Source organism: Bombus vancouverensis, unplaced genomic scaffold, assembly GCF_051014615.1.
Source record: "Bombus vancouverensis nearcticus unplaced genomic scaffold, iyBomVanc1_principal scaffold0042, whole genome shotgun sequence".
Classification (NCBI taxonomy): domain Eukaryota; kingdom Metazoa; phylum Arthropoda; class Insecta; order Hymenoptera; family Apidae; genus Bombus; species Bombus vancouverensis.
Window position 1 is genome coordinate 60993 of NW_027468933.1, and position 11252 is coordinate 72244.

At 36.4% G+C, this 11252-nt stretch overlaps 1 protein-coding gene across 1 annotated transcript; it reads left to right on the forward strand.

The window, feature by feature from the left end:
* Positions 1-962: 962 nt before the first annotated feature.
* Positions 963-5848, forward strand: LOC143304596 (uncharacterized). Its single transcript, XM_076627088.1, has 3 exons — positions 963-4949; positions 5025-5096; positions 5175-5848. The coding sequence occupies exons 1-3, from the start codon at positions 4851-4853 to the stop codon at positions 5586-5588; spliced, it is 585 nt and encodes a 194-aa protein (XP_076483203.1). The 5' UTR covers positions 963-4850; the 3' UTR covers positions 5589-5848.
* The last annotated feature ends 5404 nt before the right edge of the window (positions 5849-11252 follow it).

Genomic DNA, 11252 nt, shown 5'->3' on the forward strand with positions numbered 1-11252 from the left:
TGATTACTTGTTCACAAGGTAACTTTCACTTTCACTCTTTTAATTATTTATTGAATCAACACGTTTTATATTCAAACAATAATTAGAGTACATATAATAATTTTTCCTTTTCTCTTTTAGGTGTTCGATATCTGTATTATTCGACGAACAGCACTACAACATACACTACCGCACTACGTTGCCCACTGAAATCACTTTATTCATTGCTTATTTCGGTTATGCGCTAGTTTTAGCTTGTTTAAGTGCACTGTTCGCGGAATCCCTTTTACTTCAATCTTGACGTTCTGGTTCTGCAAGATTTCTAGCACCTTGTATGGTCCAGTATATTGATCGGAGAATTTTCCTTTACTAGGTTCTTTTAGTAGATATATCGAATCTCCTGTTTTAAAATCTTGAGGGTTAATTCGTCGATCGTTAGTCTTAGTTTGGATTTTATCAAATTTTCTCTTGCCATTCGTTGTACAGTGTTAATTTTATTGAACAGATCTTCGAGATATTCTGCGCATGTTGGTTCCGTGTTCTCTTCGATTGTTACTTCACCAATAGGTTCTCTGGCTAGATGTCCGAAACTAATTTGTGCGGGGAGAATTTCGTTCCTTTCCTTCATTTTAGTTTTTATTTTGCGCCAAGACACAGGTTTACTGACATTGATCCAATTATCCAATTGCTTGCTAATAGCATTTAAGATACAAATTTTTGAGAGTGCCGCAGCCATATTAACCCAAAAATATTTTGTATATAGTATAGTGTGATACCATCCATATTTTCCTGGGGGAATCATAAGATCAGCACTACTTACTATGTTACCTACGTCAAATATTAGATGTAGTAACCAATAAAGTATTTTTAATCCAATTATAATCCAATGGCTAGCATATTTATTCAAGTTTTTATATATATCTTCGACTGGTGATTCCCTGTTTTCTCCCTTTTGATTTCTTTGAGCTCGTTGAACTTGCGTTTCTTCAGCTTGAAAATGTTTAGAATCCTTTTCCTTAGTTACCCTTTTTTCTTCTTCATTTATTTTATTCGCAGCACCTTTATTTTTCTCTACCTTTTCAGGATGAATAGTTTTACTGGAAGTGCTTATTATAATTAAATTATTATTTATTTGTATGGAACGTTTAGGAATATTTTTGGTAGATTTGGAATTATTCTTTGAATTTTTATTACAAACCTTTTTGCTTATAGATTCTGTTTTGGATTTAGGGATAGCTATATTTTTATTTTCTATAGTGTGATCTTCCTTGCAATTTAATGATTTGGCTTTGAGTTCGATAAAGTTTCCTTCTGATGGTTTTATAGAAGTTTTTGAGTGAGATGCACTCGCTATCTCTTTTCCTATTATGGTTGAAACATTCACGAAATTCGTGGAGTCTTGGTTTTGTATCTTTGCCAAGTCGAACGTGGAGAGGCGATTTGCACTTCCCAGCGGGTCCAATATCTCTGTGATGTTAGGCAGTGGATAAGCATTGCCTGTCGTCTCGTCGTTCAATCTCCTAGTTTCTGCTTTGTCTGAAAGTTCTTTGGCACTAACATTATTTATCTTGTTTGGTAACTCAGAAAATTTCTCACTCATGATCCTGTCTATGGCACCGTGCGTCCTTTTATTATTTAACGTGACATTATCCCTTATCACAGCAACGGAATGGTGTTTGCATTGAAAAGTTGATTGGTTGAAATGATCAGCATCTCTCTTTTGATTTAGATCTCTATCGAGGTATTTATTTATGCGTTTTTCTTCCCAAGTTATTGCTCTTGTTTCTTTCCTGACATTTTCTTCTATTCCCGGGTTGTTTAGATGTTTCTGCGACGGCGGTACAAATCTCCAGTCCTGGCGGTTGTTTACAGTATAGATACTATTGTATGGTGGATGAGCGTTGTTTTGGTTATAATTATCCGAAGGTGTCGGACGTTGGTATCGAATTCTATTGTTCACTTGTTTCAATTCTCGTGTTGCTTTCACGGCTTAGCGGTACGCATCGTCCAAGGATTGGTATCCTGCTATCTTTACTCGTAAATACACCTCGTTTGGGAGCCCCTTAACGAAAGCTTCCCTCGTGTCTCGATCTATCCTATCTTGAAATACGGTGCCGTACTCGTACCTTTCCCTGTTCATTATCGCCAGCCTGAGATCTTTGACGCGTTCTATGTAGTCCAAAATATCTTCTCCCGGTCGTTGAAATATTGTAGCTAATTCCCCTTTATATTCGTTAACCGTTTTTCCCGGACCGAACATATCTTTTAATTTATTCCCGAAATCGTTTAAACTTATTACTTCTGTGTCTTCTACGGCGAGAAACGCGTGCCCGCGAAGCTTATTCGTTAATAATTTTACTAACTGAGATTCTTGATGCCTAGGAACCATGTTTCGTGCACGCTCGCATGCTCTTAAAAATCGAAATACCGAGGGTCGATGTCCGTCGAACACTGGTACTGTCTCTATTGCATCTTTTAACTTAATTGATTGGGGATTAACTTCTATCGGTATTGTCGCTTGGGAAATTATCGGCGATGATACGGGTGTCTTGATTTCCTTTTTTATTTTCAGTGAACGCACATCGTCTTGTAATTTATTCATTGTTGTACTCATGTCGCGAAAATTCGCATCCCATGCTTTAAGTTTTTCCGATAACATCAAGATCATGCCTTTGTCCAACGATTCTAATTTAGTCGACATTATTTCTTAGGTATATATTTTATCGATAATCGTGACAACTTTAATCCCTTGTGGAGCGAATCGAACCGTTTAAACCAACTTTAATCCTCCGTGGAGCGTATCCCACCGCTGCCACCAAAAATTTATTACTTTACTCTGTTACGTATCTATTTGTTTAAATCGATCAAATTTAAAGTTAAATTTTACTGAAAAATGTTTTTTTTATAGTTTGAGTTTTGAATTTAATCGGAAGGGAAATAAATTGAAATGATATTATTGTGTATTTAATACTGATTTAGATTTCTAATTAATACGGTAGTTGCTGCCACCAGAAATAGTCTAAGGACTATTTCAAAATATTTTATTTTTATTATTTTCTTTTACGCTTAATGGGTAGCGTTAACTGACGCTTAATGCAACTGGTAAACGAATTCCACTTTTCGGCTAACCTGCTATGCGCAGGGATACTAGTACGGGAGAGGATTAAAGCTGGGTACAATAAATATTTTTCCTCGTTGAACGGATTTTTATTTGAATGTAAAATGGCTTAGGTTATTATATATATATTTTATTAGCTAGATAATATATATTTTAGCGTTGCTGGATTGGATAGGAATGTGAGATTTTTCGTTGTTTTATATAAATTTATTTTTACGTTTGACTTCTTCTTCTCTTTTAATTTCGCTGTAGTAGTTTGCCGTTAGGACCGAAACTCAATTCATTTACTACGGTGGATTCTGTCACCACGATTTTCTTGCCTTTTGAGTTTAATAATCGGGGATGATTCTAACGATCCTCTCTGTGTGGGACTCGTGTGATTTCGCAAGCCTTGCCCAAAGACGGGTAATATTTTACCAACAGTGGGAGGAGGAATGCGGAGATCGATGGGTGTTTTCGATAAGCGAAAACACCGTTTGCACAAGCCAACACAGCGAACGATCCTTTGGTTAAATTCTCGAAGGGAAATTGTTCTGTTATATCTCTCTTACAATCGCATGCAATGATGGCAAGAATATCAGTTAATAGCAACGCCGGTATTGTTCTTAATTTTCGATTGACCCCGACGATGTATTTAATAGTCCTTCCTGTGCGGGACTTATGTGATTTCGCAAGCCTTGCCCAAAGGCGGGTAATATTTTACCAACAATGGGAGGAGGAATGCGAAGATCAGTGGATGTTTCAGTAGTTGAAAACACCGTTCGCACAAGCCGACACAGCGGACAACTCTTTTGTTAAAAGTTTAAACAATGATTCTATCTTCACAACCGTTCGCGAAAATAAAACGAAATCGATGATAGGAAGTTCTAATTCAATTCTCGAGGGCAACGAGATTACCAGAGAAGAAGGAAATTTTCAAAATTAATTTTCTTACCTTGAGGAGTAGGTGCTGTCTGGTGCCATTGCCTCAGCCGCTCCGGTGGTCGTCGAAGTTTTGTTGAGTTTATTATTTGAACTCGAATATAGTTTACTATCAACTCTTACTTTATTTATCTATTTTAATACAGACTGAGCAATTCACTTAGCTGGATTAATACCGCAATTACAATGCGCGTTTGTGTTTAAACGATGAAATGAGGACTTCAAAGATAAAATTTTCTTTTTACTTAGTCGCGACTCTCTTTTCTTGACCGAAAAAATTAAGACCCCGAAACGCAAAATACTATACAAAATTTCTAAACGCAGTGACGAGCGCAATAACGAACGTAGTAATAAATTAATAATGGGCCGTAATAACAAACGATCACAAGAATTATGAACAAACTAATGAGCGAAGAATAATGAGCCGTAAGGAATGAACACTATAAAAAATGAACGAACGCAAATTATAAGAAGAATGGACACTATAATAATGAACAAAGAATAATGAACCGTAATAAGAATGTTCACCAGAATAATAATGAGCGCTGCGCTATGTTGCTACGCTTATTTATAATGCCATCCCCCACGGGGTGGTGGTCCACTGGGGGTACGCTTCCGTGGGAATCGGGATGTTGCAGTTTGGGCTTCTTGGAATCGTACGTGACAAAATGCAAATTCCATATTTCGACTTAGTATTTATCAGTCCTGTGTTCCGCTGAGCTAGCGTCTAGGAGATTTGAAGCATTCCACGCTGATCTAATCCTTTCCACGAGAAACTTCCACGTGCTGTACCGTGGGAATTACCGGTGTTCTTCGGCGCGTGGAAGGGCTGATGGCTGCAGCATCATTATCATTTCAATGTTTACTGGGTAAACACGCGCAGCTCCGCTGCTCTCCCATAACAAGGACCTCCTCCTTCGAGTTGTTTTGCGTAAGTTTGGATGTTTGCATATTAAGGTTGTTTTTGTGATTTTGATTGTTTTTTCCTTTTTTGCTATTTCCCTAGGCTTCGGTGATCGACGTTCGAACAATGTTTGCGGAGTCGTTTCCATCAGAGGTTCCTTTCCAGACTTCCCTGGTACGTATTTAGTCTTGTTTTTAGTCCGCTTGATTCGTCCTGTTTCGTTTTATTTAAAATATACCGTGTTGTTCTCAGCCCAAGCGAAAGAGGGATTCCGAAGAACCCATGGGCGACTCGGGAGGACCAATCAAACGCATGCGGCCCTGTGATAAACCACGAGTATCAGAGTGGTTGGAGGAACTATTCAACATTGGTGCCGAGGCCGTGTCGAAATTGGGCTTTGACGATTTGGTTACTTTCGACGAGAATTTCTTCGATGCAGAGACCGTCGTATTGGAGAGGGAACCCCCTCTGGTTGAAATCGTTGATACCGATCGTTGCGTGAAAGTTCGTTTTGCGAATGAAATTCCCGAAGAGGTTTTGGAGGCACATCTTCGTTACCACGCTTCTGGGAGAAAGGGAATTTCCCCTGTTGTGCGCTATTGGTGTATGCGTGAGTTCAGCGAACTTTATCCCGGAGCTCCTTGCTTCGATTTTGATTTAGTGTAGCTGCTTCAATTTCGTTGGTTCGCTGTTTGATGTTCCTTATTATTATTAATTTTTTGATGTATTTTGTTTTGTGTTCAATATATATATATATATATATATATATATATATATATTTTGAATGTGATAGTGTTAGGTTATCTATTTTACGTTTGTTATTTTTTTCAATTTTATATTTCCCCCCTTTTAATTAATTATATATATATATTTTTTTTTTACATTTGTAGTTGCGCATAGAATTTATTAAAGAAAAGTGTTAACAATGTGTTTTCATGATTTGTTTCTCGCGCCTGACTTCCATTAATCCCTAATATTCCTGTCGCCATGACGCGTGTAAATCCAACATGGCTGCTCATAGATGTCATCAGTAAAGTTTTTAGTGACGGGTCTTTAGTTTTGTTTGATATCGAAGTAATTTTTCGTCTGTCGCTCGTTTTTCCTTATTCTACCGCAATTGGAACATTTATTTATTAATATTGTTTTAAAGTGACAATAGTATAATATGTATATATATATATATATATGTTTATGTTGTGTGTCACTTCAATATGGCTAATGTTTTGTAATTCTTCGATTGCGTTATTTATTGTTTTGAGTAGTTTATTTTATAGAGTATTCGATAATATAAAACATATGCACTCACACATACATACATATATATATATATATATATATTATATATATATATATACGTATTTATATGTATATTTCTCTCGTTCATGTAGTGTTCGTACGAAATGAAATGTTAATTATTTATTTTATATTAATTTCATTTAATAAGATAGAACACGCACCCGCACACGTATATATGTATATATTTCTGGCAAAGTGATTTTCATTTAGATTCTTTTGTGATATAGTGTTGTGTATTTGAGGTTATGTGTCAATCATTTGATTTCATATATACATATATATTTTGTATTGTGACAACATAGTATTGAAGGTTTTGTTTCTAGATTATTGTGCGTTTAATGTGTGTTTACATATTTGTGCTTGATGACAGAATTTCTGTAAGCAATTCCTCAAGTCGTTGCGGTGTTAATTATTTTGAGCGTTTGGCCTGTCGACAGGTTGTCGCTTGGTCCCAAGTGTTGCGTTGTGTGTTCTATTTTTTTTGTAGATTATTAATAGTGGTTTTAGTTTAGAAAATAGATTATTTATATGTTTATATAGAGACATGCATGTTTCATAATGTAGTTCTTATTTTATAATGCTTTACCGGCATGTAGGCTAGTTTTAAATATGTATTTCAGATTGTAGAATGCACATAGATTAGTAGTAGTTTAGAATATAGATTTTTATATGTTTATATAGAGACATGCATGTTTCGTAGCGTAGTTCTTATTTTATAACTCTTTACCGGAACGTAGGCTAGTTTTAAGTATGTTTCTGTTTAATAGAATGCGCACACATATATATATGTTTCTGACAATGTAACTTTTATTTCTTTAATAATACAATATTGTATGTTTTATGTATTCGTTAGACTATTAGTTTTTAACTTCGTATATACTTATATTTCATAAATTGATAATATTGTATTTGTTGCATAGTATTATAAGCACTAACACTAATATTTACTAGTTTATTACATATCTAGCATATATGTTTATACTTATATGTAACTCTCCAAGTTGATTGATTAAAATATATTTATATATACATGTATTTCTGGCGCTTCAATTATTTCCCTTTTTGTAGTTATTCTTATTTCCTGGTTTATTTGTTTGGTTCGTAACTCGTTCAATCCGTTAGCTGGTTTTATTTATTTTATTTTATACTGGTTGGATTTATTAGTCGCCCTCGCTTTGTTAATCCTTCCTTTAGTTTCGTAGCGCCGTGTGTTCGTTTGTGCATTCAAATCTTTATTCGCGCGTTTTGTATAGAATAGTTTTCTTGTTCTTGTTACGGCGCGTGCGGAGCGCGGGACGTGACACCCCCGCCCTTGGAGTTCAAATTTCCAAAGGAAATTTGACTGATGGTGTCTCTGAGTTCGCTCAAGGCGGACGTAGATGGCGTTGGTTGTTAAGTGACTACCGGTGTTATCGATATCCCTCGAGGTTGTGCTGTTTGATCATCGATATTTCGTTTTCTTTTGAGGTATAGTAGCAGGTGGGTAACTGAGCCGCATATTGCTCCTAATAGGGCGATTCCACATCCGTAAGTTTCACGTAACTGGTATCCGTGTATGGCTATATCTATTATCGTCTTGATTAGTTTAAATATTACAAGTATTCCAAATATTGCTGCACTGACAGTTCCAAATTCCATAAAACCAATCCATAAGCTTGATACGGTATTTTTTGCTATTGTCGTTAATGTGTTTTCGTCCATCATTCCCAGGATGTTTACTGTTCCAGGGACGATTGTTTTTCCTGTTGCTCCTCTGGCCAATGTGTTCAAAACTGCAGATTTTTCTGCCGGGAACATGACGTGGTCCCGTAGTGCATCGAGGTCTTTTTGGGTATATATTCCGCTCGTGGCCAACGACGATGGTGCTGAATATTGCCACGTTTGGCGTACGTCCGGGCGGAGTTCCTGTGGTGCAATTGTTTCCATGGGTTTTGGTACGAATTTGTGCCAGAGTCCGTCGATATTGTATAGCGTAGGTAGTACCGCGCTACATTCTCTGTGGTTTCCGTGTTGCGTTAGGATGTGTGTTTTTGGCGTTAAAAATGCGGTGCGATTCCCTTGCCAAACGGGTAGCTCCGAGTAGCATTCTGTTGTATGTCGTACTTTTACTTGTACCGGAATGCATTTGACTATGTGGACTGCTTCTCCTGCGATCAGGGCCATGTGTCCTGGGGTTTTGGATATGGTATATGCAAATTCATCGGGCAGTAAGATCGCTAAGCTTAAAGCATTTTCTATTAGTTTCTTCTGCGTGGTACATCTTTGTGTCAGTACATCATGGTACAATGTTGTCATTTGTCGTTTAATATGTTTCTCTACGTAAATGAATTTTGAGTTGACGTATGCGAATATGTCCAAGTTTTCGACTGCTGTCTTGCTTTTGGAGATAAACGTATTTCCTCTTGTTGTTTCAACTATTTGGGGTGTTCGGTGGATAGTAGGGTATATCCACACAGTGGCTGTTCTCCGGTTTTAGTCAGTGCAAATGTTACTTCTTGCGTTGTTAGTGCGTAAACTGGTTGTGCTGATTCTCTGTTGGTTTTTATTTCCTGGATCTTTGTAGCAATTCCTTCATATAGCACATCGTACTGATCAAATTTGCATGGTGAGGGTGGTTGTGGTTGCCAATAAGTGTATCCGTCTTCAGCGTCTAGACAGTTTCCTTCGCTAAAGGTACATACTGTTCCTGATTTCAGTAGAATTTTGTTCGCCTCGATCCGTACTGGCACAACTGCTGATTTTAAACTTATCCTTACTGTTGCTTGTACGACGACCTTTTCCCAGCTCCCGTATGGGTCTACATACTGTGTTCCCTGGCAGCTGCCGTCGTCTGTTAGCTTGCCGGCTAGGACAAGCGACCTTGTTTCTGTTGCATTATCTTTTAGGCCAACTATAAGGTTTTGTGGTCCGAGTGAAAATGTGCCGTCTTGGTGCATCCTTGCACATTGTTGGTCGGTTGTTTCATGGAGGTATTCGGCGAATCCGTTATGCACTGCCGACGTGTGAAAGTGCATGCCACAGTAATATACAATTCGAGTTATTTGCACCTTGCATTGCCTTACGTTGGTAAATTCAAATTCTGAGAGTTGAAGTAGTTGTATATAAATATCTTGGGTTTCAGTCATTGTAGGCTGTATGCTGCAGTCCCCGATGGAGTTTAGAGAGATAGTGGTAACGTTGAGGTGGTTGCCATTGCAGTCATATCCTACCAGGCCGTATGCTATTTTGATGAGGGTAAGTACGATGACCAGGCGATTCATCTTCCTATTAACAATTTATTAAATTGTTTCTTACTCTCGAGTTTATTAGAAATAAGAATAATCTTTTATTATTATTAATATATATAAAAAAAAATTTATATTTATATGTTTTTTTTTTTTTTTGTTAAAACTTATTATCGGTGAAAATAAATACCATGAATGCTACCTGGGTTATAATTATATACGTATATGCATACGTATTGCTAAGTAATATAGATGAGATTTGTTTTATCGTTATAAATATATAAGTATATATTATCTATAGGAATAGATATTACAATTATAGCTTGTCTTTGAATATATATATATGTGCGTGTAATGGTAAATATGACGACTTATTTTACGAGTCACTCGGATTATCAATGGAAGTGAGTGTCATAGATATCGCCTACTTTACAACATGCGTGCATATATATATTGGTAAACATAAGTGAAAATTATATGCATAATTATAAATGTCGTTTGTTTACAGGTGGATAGCATCAGTATTTGGTCTTGTGCGTAGCATACAAGTACTTTATAGTTCTACGGCGCGGATTGCTATTCCTTGAACTAAAAAGTTTCTTTCAAGGTGAGTTAGATTAGTGTAAACGATCATGCATTGGAGGCATGATATAGCGGGTTGTAGGTCCGCTAGGTTTATATCACACATACGACAGTATGATATTCGTGTTCTTGCGGATACTCCGCATATGAAATGAGTGGGTGGGTCGTCACATAGGTCCTGGTGGTCTGGATCTAAGTTATCGAAACAGTCTTGACAAAGATGACCGTTATCTAAATGGTAGACAGAACGTATCAACCGAACACAGAGGCAAGACTGAACATCCTCCGTCGCTTCCAGATCGAATGCGGGTACGGGCCCGTCTGAGTCCTCTATGTTAGGGTCGATGAACTCGCCACCTGTTCTGGACATACATACGAAAACAGTTAATATATATATTTTATAATTTTTTATAAGTTTTGTTCGGACCTATCCCTTTGTACAAATACTGTATCCCTGTATGTGGTATAATATATAATATGTTATGGTTATGTTAGTTGTTGTTTATTATATATATTTTCCTTATCTCTCTCTTTTTTTTTCTTTTTTTTTTATTATTTTTTTTTTTGTGTTCAGTACCTAGCATTGCTATTATAATGCTGTATTACATTGTATTAGCTATTATTTGTGTTGGGGTGCGTGCGACGAATTTTCAACATGGTCGCTTGCGTGTATCGTTTGTTTAATGTCAACAGTAGCGTGTTGTTGAAATAGTTAATTTGTTAATCATTATAGTTTATTTTGTAGTGTTTCTGTAATATTGTTTGTGTTTCATGATATTGTGTGTGTCAATACCGTGTGCTACCTTAATGCGATAGCATAGATTGTGTTGTTTTCGAATTTCGATAGTCATTGTTTTGATTATACGTGACTCGCATTTATATAAATCTTGTTTAATTTAGTTAATGTTTTTTTTCTTTTTTTTTTTGTGTATTGTGTTACCAGATATTTTGTGTAACGTAACTTTATTCCTTTGCACCGAGTTCAGTCATGTTGTTAATATTTAGTTAGTCTATCTTGATTAATTTCTAACTTATTCCTGTGTTTATTAACCTTTCTCATTTTCCCTATTAATTTATTATTGCATGTACTTGCTATTTGCTATTATTTTGTGTATGATATGAGTTAGTTCCCTTATTAGTGATTAAAACCTACTTGTTAGATTAACATTGTCTGTAATTCTTCAGATTCTACTCTTCCGATGCTGCATCACTTACCTAGATCATTCCC